The 18,334-nt window shown below is 37.7% G+C and overlaps 1 protein-coding gene across 1 annotated transcript in view; it reads right to left on the reverse strand.

Annotated features, from left to right (window-relative positions):
• The window catches only part of Lrrc9 (leucine rich repeat containing 9), a 117,362-nt gene that overhangs the window by 5,434 nt on the left and 93,594 nt on the right, over nucleotides 1–18,334 (reverse strand). Inside the window, exons 32-35 of the mRNA XM_055595314.1 lie at nucleotides 17,809–17,961; nucleotides 17,172–17,210; nucleotides 15,070–15,237; nucleotides 14,444–14,623 (exon numbers count right to left, since the gene is read on the reverse strand). Coding sequence (XP_055451289.1) covers nucleotides 14,444–14,623; nucleotides 15,070–15,237; nucleotides 17,172–17,210; nucleotides 17,809–17,961 — 540 coding nt within the window. The remainder of the gene's footprint in view (nucleotides 1–14,443; nucleotides 14,624–15,069; nucleotides 15,238–17,171; nucleotides 17,211–17,808; nucleotides 17,962–18,334) is intronic.

The following is an 18,334-nucleotide window of genomic DNA, read 5'->3' on the forward strand; positions in this document are numbered from 1 at the left end:
GGTCAGCCTCTCAGGTGCTCAGGTTACAGGTGTGAGCCACACATGCAGTTCAGTTTTTAAGGGAATTTATTATTTAAGAACTATCGTTACTGGAAATTAAAATTTGAGGGATATAGTTGTTCCTAAAGAGGAGACAGAACTATTTGCAGGCTCAAAGTCTTGTAGCCTGCTTAAACTCTATAGCCCCTCTGTTGAGACCTACCTTATTTCTTAGCAAAACAATGGCTCCTCTGTAACACCCACTGTAGCCTTTAGCATATTAGAAGCCATTTTGTCTCTAAGTATGTCTCTATGGTTTCATTTCTCAAACTTTGCATACTTTGTTACCTGGACACACTATGAAGTCTCCCAATGTAGAACCAATCAAATTAAAGGTCAGTTAGATCTGCTCTGTCTAGCTTGCCAAAATGATATAATGTTGCTTTCCACACCTGGATACCTGGTTGTGTTTTTGTTACCTGGTTGTTACCTAGTTTGTTTCCTAAATCTGGGTACAGTTTGTTTGTTTGTTGTTTTGTTTTTTTTAACCTGGTTGCTACCTGGATACATTTTTTTTGTATTAAAACAAACAAACAAACAAAAAAACCCCTGCTTTAAGAGCACACTAACTTCATAGCCTGGCTCCCGAGCCCAGATTATAGCCCTGGCCAGTCAGTTTCTGTTTGGCGTTCTATAAACATCTATTGAGCTCAGTCTGGTGTCTGAGTGGTCAGTGAGTGGCTATTCCTGAACTCATAACAAAAGGAATTATTTACCTACTTAAGAGTGTCTCACTGTGTAGCTCTGGCTGGTCTGGAATTCACTATGTAGACTGGCTGGCCTCATACTCACAGAGATCCATTTGCCTCTGCCTTCCACATGCTGGAATTTAAAGTTGTGCTCCACCATGCCTGGCCAGTGTTGTTTCCCTTTTAAATTGGGGTACATTTAATTTTTTTTAAAAATGTGAAGGTAATTTCACTGGAAGTCCAAATTTTAAAAGTATACTATTTTTTGTAAATATCTACATATTTGTAAGCTATAAATTTAAATTTGTCTATAAATTTAAGTTACATCTGAATTACAAAGATACCCTTTTATCTTGTCATGTTATTAAGAATAGTTTCTAAAGTTAGAACTCAGTAACTGGAAGTGAAAGGGTTAGACTAACTTTGTAACCTGTATGTCTTCTAAAGCCTATAGTTTTGAGTTTTAGGTTCAGGTTAAGCTAAAGCCTCTTAGTACCTTTCCAGAGAATGGAAAAATGTGACCCTATCTATGAGGACAGATAGAAAAAAAGGCAAACAAGCAATGACCTTCACTCAGCAAAAAGAAAAACTCCTGTCTTTGAGATAGCATTTCTTAGCAACAAACCTAGACTTCTTCTGAGTAGCTTTTGACCTCCAGCCAAAAGTCTGCAGCCCCTAATCTTCAAGGATGAGCTAACCACCCCCACCTTCAATTGCAGCTGCATCCACACTTGGCAGGACTGGCCAAGCTTGAGCATCTAAGACTAACCAATTATCTTACTTTATAGCTTCCTCATCCAATCCTAAATTGCCAAAACTGCAACTTCAAATCTCCCGCAATTTTTCTTTTAAAAACCTAAAGGCCTTTGTCTCCCGGTGCCACGCTTTGCTGACCGGCAGGGGTGACCCCATTGCGCAATGCTTAATAAACCTCTTGCTTTTGCAACGGGTCTTGGTCTGGGGGAGTTTCTGGGAAGGGCACGATCTTGAACTCCTGAGCTGTGAGACCCCAGGTCTTACAGAAGTAGCTATCCTTTTCTTGATGTCTGCCTTCTAAAATCCAATTATTAACGTGTTAGCCATTAAAATCCTGGAAACATAATCTTTCCTTTTCTTTAAGATCATCACTTGCCTAGAAAAGCCCACATTAGTTTAAATTACGTCTTATAATTTATATGCTGATGCTGCCTTCAGGATAATACAGACATTAAAAATTAGAGGTTGTTCATATAGTTATTTAGAGGAAGTAAGCCACACTTGGCAAAGAAGTTTTATACATAAAATATAAGTTGTAGTTCAGAGGATCAGTTTTTGAAATTTATCTTGGCTGCAACAAAATTGAAAATACCTTTCCATGTGGAAATTTTACCTCTGGAAACCTGTGTGTCAGCTATCTCACATAACTACTTAGCAATACTTTCACAAAGATACACTTAAAGCATCTGTAGACAAAAAGCACAGACGTTCCTTCAGTAGAAAATAGGTTAAACTAGATCTTTCCTGAAAGGATACCTTCAGGGAGTCCCACACAGAAATATCCAGCTTGTGTTAAGTTAAAAACAACAACAAAAAAGCAATTTGTATAATATGTTTAGATCTAGTAAAACTGGCTATAAGCCAGTGTATGCTTGGTGTGTGTTTATTTCTGCAGGACAGCTATGAAACTGGGATAGACTGCAGCCTCAAGGGGGTAAGCGGACCTGGAAGAGGACATGTATTTTAATCCCTTCTGTGTTGTTCCTAACAGTTTTAACCAAAAGTTTGCAAGCATTAAATCACAAAAGGTTTGCAGAAGAAGCAGAGCCAGGTTTGGAGTCTTCCAAGGCCTTTCTGACCAGACAGAACTCGTTCTCTAAAAAATCCTTAGCCATTTTGGAAACGGAGGTTATAGCAATATTCACCATTCATAAATGTGTCTGCTGTCTGTCGTCAGTGACTCCTTTATTGATCCCAATGTACAAGATCTCCAAAACACGGTTGATGCAGTCCTCAAGCTTATCTGGGGTAGCATTTCAGTCATGGACCTTGCCACAGGGGTTCTGCAGGCGCCTAACCTCCACCTCCTCCAGCACACCGAGAGCCGTGGGCACCTGATGGACATTCTCCGTGGCACCTGCTCCCCGTGCTGCCCTGCCTGTCGGAGCGAGTGCACACCTGAAAGCCACTTTAAAAACGTACTAATCTCAGCACATTTCCCTAAACAGTGGCTTCGATCCGCCTCAGTCACATGTAATTTAAAAAATTAATTCACTAGTTAAAAATTTATTTTCTTAAACTCAAGAAAACCTTTATTAATCCCAAGATAGACACTAGATACGTGTTTTTATATAGAAATTTGCTTCCTACTATTTAGTAGAAATTGCATATACAATTAAAAAAAAGGAACATGTACAAAAATACATTTACTTATACAGTTGACTGTGTATTAAGAAATAATGGATTATTTTTCTTTTTGGCTTTTATATAAAACCAGCCCATGGATTTATTTCCCTATTTTTCTTATAATAATGAAATGAAGAACATTTTAGAAACAAAGTTTCTTTTAAGGTATATATGCCTTGCTTAACAAATATAATAAATATACTTATTTCCATACCACAAATATCAAATAAAAAATTTTAGTCTCTTAATCCAGTATTGAGGCATATCCTCTGAATTTCAGTTTACTCCCAAGTCAGCTTGTTACCATGCGGTTGGTATGCTCAACCCTACTCTAGAAAAGGCTGTGAAAACATTGATTATATTTCTTCTTATGAAAACTCTGTTTAGTTGAGCTCCTTCTCAATAAGCAAAAACAAGTAGAAAGTCTTAAAAATGCTTAAATGTCATGAGAGCTCGTGCAGAGGGAGTTTTTAACTCCTTTCCTATTGATGCGCAGAGCAAAAAGCTTTTGCTTCCGGAGGTACTGAGGAATCTCTAAGAACAAGAGAGATTCAGCCGCCTTTCTTCCTCTTTTAGGAAAATGGCTTCTACCGTTTTTGCACAGAAGCCTCCCTACCTAACAGCACCTTGGAACACCTCATTTCCCTGCATAATCCTCACTTACCAGGCTAGCATTTTCCTCACTTCTTATCAAGCACGAACTAAGTAACTGTGTGTTAAATAAATGCGCATGAGACCTTTATTAAGTATTAAAATAATGACAAATTTAGAAAAACATTGTTCTCCATTGTGGAAGAACTGATTTTCACAGAGCTTTGGAAAACTATTAGGTCAGTGCCGACATCTGAATTAGAACTAAGTGTCTACAGCAGATTTGGTAATTCAACACTGGGCCAGCCACCAGGGTCACCTTCAGGGATGGCGAGAGGTTGGGCTACAGCCCTGGATTTCCAGATAACTGTTTCTGCTCTTACTTTCTAGTTAAACTGATCACATTTATGGGCTATAAATAAAGACAAATTTATAAGACTTTTAATACAAGAAATCTTTTTAATTGCATACTTTCTAAATAACAGTTAAATATGAGCTTTACTTATTCCTGTATAGACTAACACAAAAACACGATTCATTTATAACTGCTTTCTCTGAGAGAGCGGTTTTTGTCATGATTAACATTGAGTAATTGTGAATTAGATTTCATTAATCAATTAGAATTCATTAAGAGCCAACCAACAGTTTGCCCATTGAGAGCTTTTTCTTGAAGGTCAGTTAAATAAAAAAAAATGTTAAAGCTGCCATTGTGAAGGTTTGTGTCTTACAAAAGTGGAGCGGTTTTATTTTTAGCCTCCTTTTGATTAAAACTAGTGGTCAAAGATGACAAGGCCCTTAGAAGTGATTCTGAAGATGACGTGCTCAGGCTACACAGGCAGCAATCACAAACAATTAGGAAACAACGTAGCAAACGCTGCATTTCTTTCTCCTGGCTGCATGGCAAATTGCATTTAATATGGCAGGCTTGTTGCATTTTAAAGTAAGGTCTCAAATTCAGCAATTTTCAAGACAACTTCAATCAAGAGATATTGCTTAAATTTTTGTTACTGCGACAGAAATGAAAAGAGCGATTGTCTGTGTGATTAGCCTTTAAGATTGCTTTGGGAAGAGTTTGACAGTCCCAGTAACATGTCTATTATCATTTACAGTCTGGGTAGAATTGAATACTACATGGAGTCTCACGACAGTATTATAAGGGTCCCTCTTTATTTGCTAATTTTATTCCACATAAATTTATTTTAACATAAGCTTTAACATAATGTGTTAATGCATAGATAATTTGCTGTTTAATTGTGATTTAAAAAATTATTCCCAGTCAATAAAAAGTAAACATACAGTGGAATAAATTTAACCCAAGTGATGACAATTACGTGAAAAAAAAAAATCTGTGCTAAACAGTTTGACAGCTACATTTAACTTAAAGAGGTTGTGGTTTAGTGACTAAAATTTACAAAATAGAAAAAGAAATGAACAAAATGAGTTAAGAAAAACTTAGCACTTTTGTGTTTTTATGGGTTCTTTGTGTGTATGAGTCTGTGCTTTTGTGTGTGTGTTTCTTGTACCTTTTTTTCCTTTTTCTTAAATTCTGGATTTTTAAAAACTCACTTGAGAGAGAGAGAGGTGTGGCGTTGGATGGGTTGGGAGGGGGAGCAGCTGGAGGAGTTAGAGAAGGGGAAACTGATATTGTGTGAAAATTATTTTCAACAGCAACAACAGCAAAGAGGAAAACTTTCCAGCAATTGCACTTCGGTTGTGTTGAATATTCCCCACACTACCTCATTTGTTTATCGGTGCTGTATGTAAATAGAGATTAAACTGGACTGATGCCAGACAACCTGGGAAGTTCATTGCATGCCCACTTATTTGTGTTTATTAGGTGGAAGATAACTGGTTAGAGAATGGTGGAATTAGACAAATCTATGAAACCACTTTGGAAACAAATTTAATATTGGCAACTGTCAAAATGCACACCTTTTAACTGAGTAATATTTTCCCATGGAAATTATTAAAAGGAAGTACTTATCCATTTTACATGTGTTTAATATATATTTATAAGGCCAGAAGAAAAATCTTTAGCAACTTAAATGATGCATGCTTTTTTTTGATTGAGAAAATTACAGTACGTTTCTTGGTTGAACATAACACACACATTGAAGTTGTGGTTATGGTCAGGTGTGGTGGTGCACTTTTTTAATCCCAGCATTTGGGAGGCAGAATCAGGTTGATGTCTGTGAGTTTGAGGCCAGTCTTGTCTACACAGCTAGTTCCAGAACACCCAGGGCTATACTAAGACCCTGCTCTCTCTCTCTCTCTCTCTCTCTCTCTCACACACACACACACACACACACAATGATTATATTGTCTTTGTAATATCATAGGAGGACTTAGGTATACAGAATAAAAAGATATATGAGATATTCCAATTCTGTAAAAATATGAAAAGTGAGGAAACTTGGAACATTTTTAACTGACAATTTTATTAATATCATGATGATGTTTTGATGCCGCTTTGGACAGCAATTTTATGTCTGTTTTCTAAGTATTACCATATTATTTTGAGATATATGGTAAACTATTTTAATGTGTAGCAGCCTTTTTGTGCATTGCTGTGGAAAGTACGGTGGTTCTTCAAAAAACAGTTGCTTAGAGCTACCATATGATCTAGCAATTCTGCTCTGAAAGCAAGGATTCAAGTGAATGTTTGTACACATATGTTCATAGGAAGGCACTTAAGATAGCCCAAAGGTGGATGAATTGCTAATTCAAGTATGATGTCTACATACAATAGCGTCTTAGTCAGCTTTAAGAAGAAAGAAAATTGCGACACAAACTACAATATGGATAAATCTTGAAAGCATGTCTGGTGAAATTGTCCACTCACAAATTTATTATACTGATATAATTATATGTATGTGAGTTATCTATAGTAGTCAGATCCATAAAGCCAAAAAAGTGAAACGGCAGATACGGCAGATGCTTTGGATGGAGGAAAGGGAAGTTATTTTATGGGGACAAGGTTTTGAGCGTTTGGCTAAAATGATTTTAAAGATTCATGAAGATGATGGTTGTAAGTGAACCGAACACTTAGATGTGTAAAATGGTAAACATATGTGCAGTTCATCACAACCTACAAAACCAGAATGGCTGCGGTGGGAGGAGAGATGTGGCCCATTTGGCTCAGGGCTTAGCTTGCACTGAGGAGGACCTGGATTCCGTAAACCAGACAGCAGCACACAGTTCCTTATAATCCTAACACCCAGGAGGTAGAGGCAGCGGGGACAGAAGGTCAAGGTCATTCTCTACCTCAGGAGTCGGAGGCCAGCCTAGGCTTCTTAAGGCCCTATCTCAAAATACATGCATACACTATATAACATGTAAATTATATATAATCTGTATCAAAAAAAATTAAAAATTGTTCTATGTATTCCATTGCAATAGTTTTAGAAAGGAATCAGGAAGCCGTGTGTCTTTTTATTTTTTTATTTTTTTTTCTGTCTTAGAAATAAAAAAGGGTTTCTAGTTTACAAAATAAGAGTACACCACTATTTTAAAGATTTGAATTCAGAGAGCAGCTTGATAAAGAATCTTTTTTTTTTTTTTTATGTGCATTAGTGTGAAGGTTTCAGATCCCTTGGGATTGGGAGCTGGAGTTACAGACAGTTGTGAGCTGCCATGTGGGTGCTGGGAATTGAACCCCGGTATTTTTGGAAGAGCAGACAGTGCTCTTAACCACTGAGCCATCTCTCCAGCCCAATAAAGAATCTTTAATGTCACTAAATTATATTCTGTATTAAACTGAAATTTGTGATTAAAAATATGTACTACTTGCGTATTTTCTGTGCTTTTGTTTTTCTTGGTCCCTAGGTAATAGCAGAAAATGCAACTGTCAATAGGTTGTAGCAAAAAAAATGTAATTGTGAGACTAAAATAAACTTTGGGTAGTTAATCACAGCTTGAGAAGTAAAAGATGCTTGCATGAGAAGTAAGAAACTGGGGGTCCAGAGAAGTAAAGATTATATCAATACACATTAATAGGCCTGTCTATATCGGTCCCTTGATTTTCATTACAATGCTATTTAGACTCTCTGCCATATCACTCTTAAAAATCATATGAAACATTCAGTTCTTTCTTATCATGAAACTTTACTTTATCAAACATAAAGCTTTTGTATAGTTGCTTGTATCTATGGCTCTGTTTGGGGATATTTTTTTTATATTCTCATAAGTTTCTTTTCTCATCCTTTTGATCCTAAGATTTATTTTCTTTACTTTTCAGAATAATATACTTTATAAATTTGTTTTACATCTCTATTACCACACTCTATCTTAAACAATATTCTCCAAATTACTGTAAATGAAACTCAAAATAAAAGTGATACTGTCCTTCTTACCCCAGACTGAGGTTAAGGATCATACGAGGAACATTTTTGGTTGCAAATGGCAGCAATGTTATTGCCCCCAGGAGCCTACTGGCTATTTAATTGAGAAGTCAAAGGGTACATCTTAAGACATCATCTGGAGACTCTAAATATTACTGTCAATAATATCACTTTGTTTTCATTGCCTTCTCCTTCAAACAAGCTCTTCTACTGGCAGGCAAATGGCTGCCAGAGACTTGTGTCACAGCCTCCTGCTTATTAATTGTCACGAAGGATGTAAACTAAAGAAATCATTGCCCCTAAAAAGAAAAAAAATAAAAAAAAAAAAAAAAAAGAAATCATTGCCCAACTCCATCTCCCAACTGCAGGCTGTGTGTGCCCACTCCCACGACTACTGATCCCAATGTTAACTGATAGACCAGAGTCAGACTTTCAGACAACGAATCTGAAGAAAGAGGCTGGGAAATCAGGCACAACAAAAGAAGAGTTCCACAGTCCACAGAACCAGTGTCATCTTACTTTATTCAGACCAATAGATGACTACTGCATCTGTCCAAGCCACTAGAGTACTTCATATCATTTCATGGCCTGCAGAGTTGTCCTCCTATCATTTGAAGTCTTTCTTTTATGGAACTTGCTACCAGGAGAACCTTAGTGGGAAGGCAGGCCACAACCCCTGTTAGGGAAGTTGAAAATTTCAAATGCTCTTCTTTGGTACAATCAAGGTTCTGGTCGGTGGCCTTAAGCTTGGCCATCTTCCTGGGCTTTCAGTGTAGACAGGCTAGGAAGCATGGAGCCAGAAACAGTTCCAGTTCATTCTGATGGCAGCCAGTACTGCTGGGGTCAGGAGCACTCATGCGGTACCCACTGCTCCTGGGCTGGGACAGCATCAAAGGCTCTGGCAACCTATTAACAACTGAATCCTGAGCATGTCACTCAGTTACTTGAGGTCTCATTCTAAAAACCGATTTCCAGTCGTTCTGCTAAGTGAGCTATCTAATATGACATATATAAAGTAATATTTTTCTTTCAGCCCAAACCACTGATTGGTATATGGCTAATATCTTAGTAATTACTTTGAAGAATAATTAATGTCTCCAAGTTGCTAGTGATGGATAAATTAAGGTATGATTCGTCTTTTTCATTTACTTAACAGTTTCAAATTCTAAAATTCTAGAATTTTATTATTCCTTTGCCCCTCTTGTATGATGATATTAAACTTATTAAAGCCACAAACATATTAATACATTTAAGGAACACTTTTCAAAAACATACAACTCCTCTTTCAAGTAATTGAAGCCATTTGTTATTAATAGTTCTATGTTCTAAAGGCAATGTGTGACATCTAGTTTGAGGCTCTGTTTCAAGTTTGTATAACTACACATTTGTACCTTTGCCATTAATATAAATTAGCATCCTTTTTTGAGTGGAAGTGGCTCGGCATAATGATGATGATTATAAGGTTGTGAGAATTTATTATAATTATATGAGCTATGTTATGTTTTCACACATACACATAAATGCATATGAATATGTTCATGAGATACCAGGTATAAACTAGGTTCTTTCAAAATTCTATTGGTGGCAGTTTAAATACTTTTTTGTTGTTTCTAATGGCTCAGTACCTAAAGTGCCTTTCCAAGGTAAATTAACCAGGGAAATGTGCCAGTTTTGACTTCACTGTTCAAAGACCGCATTCATTCTTCTTAGATTTAGCTCTCCATTTGCTGTTCCTCAGCACTCTCTATAGAATTCCAGCTTGCTCTGCCTTTCACCTGTCTTTTAACAGTTTCACATAGATTGGTTGGATCAAGTCCATTGCTCCAATTGTATGGAGCTTAAAAAGCTCCACAGTGCTCCGGTCTCCCATTGTGTCTGGCTCCCCTGAGTGCTCCATGGACAGCGTTTCACTTGTGCTTTCTGTTTTCTAAACACACTTATGCCCATTCTTTCTGAAGACACTTGTTCATCTGAGGCCTCATATTGACTTCTCCCTGTTCTGTGTCCTTAAATAAAAATGTACCATTAACGTCGATTGAGCTCTCGCAAAGTCCTCCGTAAAGCGTGAAAGGCGATGAGAGACTATGCCACAGTGTTTGCAAATACCTGCTTGAGCCAAACTGAGAGAAAGAAATGAGAAATAACTGGAAATTTAAAAATGATATATATTAGCAGAGTGGTCTTTTGGGGTTGTTCATAGAGAAAGACAGTTGTGAAACATTTTGGAGGGAAGAGAGAGGGACCATCGAGTTACAGTTAAAGATGGTGCAAACAGTAAAGCCAAATCAGTAAAAGTATCACAGAGAATTTCTGGAAAAAGAAAATAAGCTCATTTCACAGCAAGGAAGATGTACAGCACATAGGCTGTGAACACACTAGCTACAGGGTTTAAATGTCACCAACTGGATTTTTAAAGTAAAGTAAAGCTGTTGTATTTATGATTTATATACAATAGTAATATTTCTATTTTTCTTGTTTTAAACAAATCCTGGTATAGAATGCTTTTACACATTTATAAACATTTATAAAGAATACTTTTACACATTTATAAATGTGTAAATACTTTTACACATTTATAAACGTAAAACTAAAAACTAGAAGAAAATGTAGAATGATGGGTTTATATTTACATAACTGTAAAATCATACATTTTCATACTTGTGAAAACCACCCCACACTTTGTTTACAGGCTTGTGCTTGGTAAAAATGTAACTCATTCAAAAAATGTACCAAAATGTGTTATCCTGATGCATCTTTAACTCAGGACACATGGAAATATTGTCCCAGTATAGGATGGACCTGAAGTAAAGTGTGTTCTAATTTTCACCCTCCCTCTATCTTTCATGGAGCTCCCATCACATCGCCAGCCTATGGGCAACCATATGTGCAAAAGGAGATTGTTAATAACTGTGGCTTATGTTGAATCAAAAGAATGTATACTTAAGGTGAGGCCCAATAAACATAAAAGGTAAATAATTTCATTTCAGGTACACAATAGTTTCAGATATATTTCTACATTTCTTTGATTAGCTATTTTATTTTTGGGTTACAAATTCTTATAGTTTTTTTTCCTATTAAATCATTAATTAGTTGTAAGCAAATGGCAGTACAAAACCAACATTTTAAGATAAAGTGCATTAGTTGAATCTAAGATCTGTCTTTTGAACAGTTTACAAAGTGAGTTAAAAGATTAATGCTATCATGACATAATTAATATTTTTGTAAAATAAAAATATGGAGAAGCAGACAGTTTCTAGTAAAATGGCAGTGTGTTCTTGGCCGATCTAGTCATAAAAAACAGCTGTGAACTTAAATAGCAATTTAGTGTTGGTTTTCTTTAGAAATATTTTAGTAATGAAGCAAAGTGTAGGAAGATGAACAAGAAAACAGTTAAGTGCTTCAAGGCTGTCTGAAGTCTATAGGGTTTTTACAGAAACAACTTATTCTGATGAAAAACCATTTTCATAAACATATGGACTTAATCCATAAACAAATGGACTTAATTAGATTCCCTTAATAACCAAAGGAATTCAACCATAGGTTCTGCCTCTACTCATAGAGTACTAAGGAGAATTTATTTCCTATTATGTCAGTAATATTTAACTGAAGCTCTAATGGAGATCTAACATTTCAAAACATTGAATGCTTCTCATAATGTATGACAGCTTATGGGTGATTAACAACATGCATGTTGAATATCATTAGTGCCTATAAACATATATGTAGGGTACACCTGCACATACTAGGTACCATGTACATTTTAGAAAAAAAATATTCACAACCATAGTTAATTCAATAGAAGAATCTAGGGCTTTAGAAATAGGGCTGTATAATTACTGGGTAATTATAATTACAGTTAATTGTCATATGTGGATATCAGAAGGTTAGCTTCCCATCACGTACTTTCAGCTCAGCATTGTAGGCTCTTACTCTGTAATTAAAGCATGTTGGATTCTCATATTTCAGGTTGTGTGTGGACTTGAAAATCAAGTGATAATGCTTTTAATTAATTGCATGCAAAATACAATTTTTACTGAGAATAAAGCGACACTACGTGCATTGTAGAATTTCTATGTTAAATATATTGGAAGAAAATGAAATAGTTTACAGTCTTTATGTTCACTGGCTATATAATAAGCTAACACAAACTGCTGGCTAAATAGCACAAAATTATTAATTGCTAATTCGTGTACTGAAAAAGCAATGAATTTGGAGTGGAAAATATCTAGTATTAGATATGTTATATGGCATCCTTTTTGTAAGCCACACTTTCTTTAGGGAGACAGTCCATGCCATGCTTATCTATGGGGTGTATTAGAACAAGTCACTCAAAACGTCTGCCAGGAAAAGAGGACATCTAAAATCACTCCTATAAGAACATCACTTGCATTGTGTGATATTTCGTTTGTTTTGTTAAATAGGAATGGACGGAGACAAAAATATCGACTAGGAATAACATTTAGCTTAACCCATTTGATAGTCCCAGGGGAGTTGAACATGTCAGGGACATCTGCTGTCATGGCAGAAAAAGAATTGTAAATCCGTTGTGCCAAATCATGCTCAGAATCACTCCCTTACTGTTTTTATGTAAATGCACCATGATTTATATGAAAAGGCTACTGAAGGCTGGTTCTGTGTTCAGTGTGTTCTGCACAGCCTCAACCAATGCCTAAGCCCATGATTAGGATTATTCCTTGTGTCACTATCAAATTATGTATTTAAGTTATTTTATGCTCAAGAAGAAATTTAGATGTAGCTAAAAAGAATATTTATAAAATGTCCCCGAATTTTAAAAAATGAACATAAAAAATAAAACATAACATTTATGAAAAATTCATAGGAGAAAAAAAATATCCCCAAGTGTCCAGTTTGCATGGTGTGTAAGTTATTCTTATTATTATTTTGCTCTTGAACACATCTCCCCAGGGAAAACATATTACACTTTTTTATCCTAGTATTTTAAAGTTTGATATTCATTTACAATTGTAACAGGAAACAAAGAGCTCAAGAGTCCTAATTTCATGCTAGGTACACACTGTCAGACACCAAGAGTTGGAACCGCAGAGCAACCCAGACACCTTCTGGACAGCTTGAGAACTGCACAGTTGTTCTCTGAACAAAGGTCCACAATGTACTGGCTATTGAAAGACCACACACTAAGAAGTGTAAAATCAATCTATAATTAGGTTTGAAAACTAAAATATCACATGATTAAATTATAAAAGCCAGCATTTAAAGAATAAAAAGCACGAAGTTATTGCATGCACATTGAAATGACAGTTTCTGAAATACCTTTGGAACTATTTTCAGGTAGATTATAAGGTATGAACAGTCAGATTAAAAACTGCTTATGTTTACACTAGGAAGATTTTAATAGTATGAAAACAACATGCAATGTGGAAAAAATACTTTCCTGATATCGAAATATGAATGGCAACTTAGTCATCTTTTTTTTTTTTTTTTTTCTGAGACAGGGACTCTTGTAGCTCAGAACATCAAACTGTTCCTGCCTCTGTCCCCTGATAACTGTGGGCCACCATTGCCTGACTTACACAGGGATAGCTATTCAACCCAGGGCTTTGTGCATGCTAGGCTGGGCAGGTACTCTCTCACCTGAGTCACGTCCCCAGCCCACTAGTCATCAACTTAAAGAAGAGGAAGCAGCAGTGTCCGTAGTTGAGTATATTGAGGAACGAGATCGATACCTGCTTTCTGCACTGATCTCTAGGCAAGTTGACAGTTGTCCTGGGGTGCTTTTCTCCCACTGCAAAGTATAGCCCTAAAAAGTAATCTGCGGCAAAACTCGGCCAGCGAAACTCACCGTGCTTTAGCAATAGTTGTGTTGATCTGCTGCTTCCTACTCTCAGAAAAATAAGAGAATAATAATAAAATAATAGAGCAGTCTCACTTCCTAATCAAACAACTGTGCCTGCAGTGATGTGATTTTGCAAGCGGTCTGAGGCTGAGTTTTGACCTGTAGTCACGAATTGAAATACCGATGAAATGGAGTTTCATCCAGTTCTAAAGGCGTAGTTATTCAACCAACCCAAGTGAGTCTTCAAAGACAGGCCACGGGGAGATCTCATAACCGACTGCTTCAAATACCGGAGGCAAGCAATTGCATTTCTGGCATTTGATTCATGTCCTTCCACTTTCATCTTCTCAGAGAGTATAACGAGTGGCCCGTGACTGCCACAGAAATTGGGGCAAGTAACTATAACAACCATAAAGTTTAAGTGAGATTATGTTAATGCTAGTGTCGGTGATGCCTGGAAGCAGCTGTGCGGTGTGTGGCGTCTGAATTGCATGTGCATTCAGTTCCCGAAAGACCACAGGGAGGATGTAACCTCAGGACTGTGCAGGAGGAGGTCGGCCTCGAGATCCACCGGAACAGCCCGTTACAGTGAGGGGGTCCGCGCAGGAAGCTGGACCTGCGACAGTGGGGCCGCGGGGAAGCTGGAGGGCGGCCAGCTCCCGGAAAGTCAGGCGGGGAGGTGCTGCACAGCGGGGGAGGCGCTGCACAGCGAGCCCTAAGGGGGTAGGCTCTTCCGGTTGGGCTGGGCGGCTCGGGGTAGCCCTACGCTGGAGGCAAGGTAAGAGGGTACCCTGAAGAAAGCCTGGAACGTTTACAAAGTTCTCTGACTTTACGATTTCAGAATGCTGAATTTATTTGCTGTTCAAGATACAGGTGAACGGCACCACACGCCCGTGTGTGTCGGAGGAAACGCGAAGGTGGTTGCTCTGTGGTTAAGTTTGGTGTTTCTCACTAGGGAGTGCTTTCTATTGTTGGAACACTGTTCAACCTTAATTGTCACTTTAAACCCTTTGATTTATTATACAAGTCTATGAGATTTGGCAAAGGTTTCGTGTATGCGGGAAAGAAAGTTGTTACGTTAAGAGCTTTTTTTCCAGCGAGCAAAGTACGCAATAACAGTATATGGTAAAAGTCACTATTTTTATACGCCGTGAGAAACTTTGGAGAGCTTTTAAGTGGAGAAGAATGCTAACAGCACACGGATCGCTGTTACCTTCCTTCGTGTTGCTGGCTCTGGTACATTTGTGCAGTTGGAGATGTAATGGTCTGGTGCGATAAAAGAGGAGGAGACAGACGACTCCTCCGAGCTGCCAAAAAGCTGTTTCTTTATGGATGCTCCAGGATTATTTTTAAGAATGGCTCTATTCTTTTTCTTTTTTGTCTGAAATTAGGAATTCACATAGTTACAAATTATAAAATAGTAAGGAGCATCAAGGAGTAAAAAGTCAGGTTGCCCTTAAGCTCAACACATGTTTTACAGTATGAATTACAACTTTCAAGTAAAATATAAAATTAGTTTAGAAATGGAGACACAGCAAGGCAGGAGGGTGGAGAGATTGGGGGCCACGTTGGACTACACAGCAAGAGCTTGCTTCAAAAACACACACACAAGCTAGGTGTGGTGACACACGCCTTTGACCACAGCATTTGGGAGGCAGAAGCAGTTGGATCTTTGTTAGTTTGAGGCCAGCCAAGTCTACAGAGTGAGTTCCAGGAGAGCCAGAGCTGTGTAACAAGGCACCGTTTCAAAAACCAAATACCCCCACCAAAGAAAAATAAAAGGTTATAAAATTGCCACTAATATTTAAATTTCTGTAAACTAATCAATTTCATTCATAATAGCTGTTCAAAAACTGTAGATGTCCAGACCTGTGTGAAAGGGACCAGACATGTCAAACTAAAATTTGAGCGGTATAATCAGAACATAGCAGAGTAAGGATTCCCCCCGGCCCCGAAAATCATAAAGAAGTGCTAACAAAATTTAAAGGAGGATGTATGTATATGAAAAGAAAGTTACAAAGATGAAACCATGAGAAAGAGACAGGTTGGGGGAGTGAAAAAACCAAACCAAACCAAATCAAACCAAACCAACCAAACCAAACCAAACCAAACCAAACCAAACCAAACCAAACAAACCAAACCAAACCAACACCTCTAAAGACACATCACTCTCAAGAAGACTAAAAACAATTTGAGAGGTTCAATTGGTTTGGATAGTTGAACCTTTTGAATGAAAACATAATAATCCTCATTATGATTAAAATCTTACTGTTATTAAAATCTTACTGTAGAAATGTGAAAAATAAAATACCACAACAATAAAGTCTATTAATTTCATCTGTGTCTATTAATTACATCTATTTGTGTGTGTGTGTGTGTGTGTGTGGTGTGTGTCAGGGCTGAGGTGGAGGTAGGGGTTGTGAGTGGTGCATTCAGGAGTGGTTTCCTCCTTCCTTCACCTGAGTTCTGGTGATCCCACTCAAGCCCTCAGGCTTGACAGCTGGTGCCTTTACCTTTTGAGCCTCCTCACTGGCTCCTGGTTTCTCTTGACAGGCTTTTCCTTTAAATATAGCCGGCATGTCTGGTAATCTCCTATTTTTACTAGGCTCCTAGATACTTTTAGAATTGTCGTGGTGATTTTGAACAAAGAGGGAAGGAATGCAAAAGATATGCTCTTAGGCAGGAACAGCATCTCTGGCTGTGCCCAAACAGAGCTGGCGTGGATCTGTAGTTAGAGAGGAGGTTTCTTCTAAACCGTAATTAAAATGAACACACAAAGTCAAATGCTATCCCTGCTCTTATTTGTTTACTAAACTCCATGCCTTAAAGGCCTGCTTCTTATACTCTTCCCTCATGCTAGCTTTCACTGATAATCCTGAGGAAAACCTGTTGTCTCTTTGGAAGATACTCTCTGTGATGACAAGATTCTGTGTTTTTTTTGTTTGTTTTTTTTGTTTGTTTGTCTTTTAAATTTTCTGATTTCTTCTTTTAGCAGAATTCAACACTGAACTAGTTTTGGTTATTCACTATGACATGTAGGAAATGTAAAATCTTTGAAAGAAGTCAGGAAATTCTTGTCCACACTGAGAGTGATCAGTCACAACCCATGAGCAGTTAAGTAGCATACAAATAGTACTACAGTTTTTGAAATTGGCATGGCCACAGTCAAGCTGACAAAACATATAATGCAAATTAAACCGTGCAATTTTAAGTAACCTTAGAAGTCAAATGAGATGGCTGTTTCAAATGAGGTTTTTTTTTTTTTTTTTTTTTTTTTTTTTGGTTTTGCTTTTGTTTTTATTGTTGCTGCTGCTGTTGTTTGTTTTTACATTTTCTCTGCTTTACTGATCGAGATATCAAGGTAAATACTGAGACTCATAGCTAAACTTTGGGCAGAGTGCAGGGAATCTTATGAAAGAAGGGGGAGACAGAAAGACCTGGAGGGGACAGGAGCTCCAAAAGGAGAACAAGAGAGCCAAAAAAAAAAAAAAAACAACAAAAAAAAAACCCACCCAAAAAACAGCCCTGGGGGCTCTGCAGAGACTGATACCTCAACCAAGGACCATGCACAGAGATAACCTAGAACCCTTGCAGAGATGTAGCCCATAGATTCAGTCACTCAGTCTCTAAGTTGGTTCCCTAAGAAGGGCAGCAGGGGCTTTCTCTGGAATGAACTTAGTGGCTGGCTCTCTGATCACCTGAGGGGATAGCAGCCTTGCCAGGCCACAGAGGAAGACAATGCAACCAGTCCTCATGAGACCTGATAGGCTAGGGTCAAATAGAAGGGGAGGAGGACTTCACTAGGACCAGGAGAGGGGCCCAGGGGAAAAAGAGGGAGTGAGGGTGGGATTGGGAGGAGACTGTAGAAGGGGACACAGCCAGGATACATATTGAATAAATTGTAATAAATGATAATAATAAAAAAATTAAAAAAAAAAGAAAAAAGAAAGAAAAAAATACCTTCAGCTTCAGGAGCTAAGGTGAAGTCAGGTCCCAAGAAATGGCTAAATCCAGCAGGCAGAATAACATTTGTTATTTTAATGGCAGAGGCTTTAACGTGGCAGAACGACCCAGCATCAGTAGGAGAGCTGGTAACAGGAACTAACTACACAACACAAGAAAACAGTTAAGAACACCAAGACGGATTTAAACAGGTTTAGTCTTTATCACAAGCCCCAAGGCACAATAAACTTAGAAAAGTACTTTTACATACCCGCCTAAGCTTGGGATTGTTACCTCTGAAATGTGGACAGAACTGGGCCCTTGCAGGCACAGGCGTGGCATCCCTCAGTCTTATTTCTGGTTTGCTTTTTCACACTAGACTGCACTCAATCACTAGAAGCCACAGGTTGGTGGCTCATCCTACTTCCAAAAGCTCTTAGTAGGGAAGAGCAAAACTGTGGACACAAGAACATGTTTCCTGTAGAATGCTTCTTTCTTTCTTTCTTTCTTTCTTTCTTTCTTTCTTTCTTTCTTTC

This window comes from Psammomys obesus, unplaced genomic scaffold (assembly GCF_907164565.1).
Source record: "Psammomys obesus unplaced genomic scaffold, mPsaObe1.curated_primary_1811, whole genome shotgun sequence".
NCBI classification, from domain to species: Eukaryota; Metazoa; Chordata; class Mammalia; order Rodentia; family Muridae; genus Psammomys; species Psammomys obesus.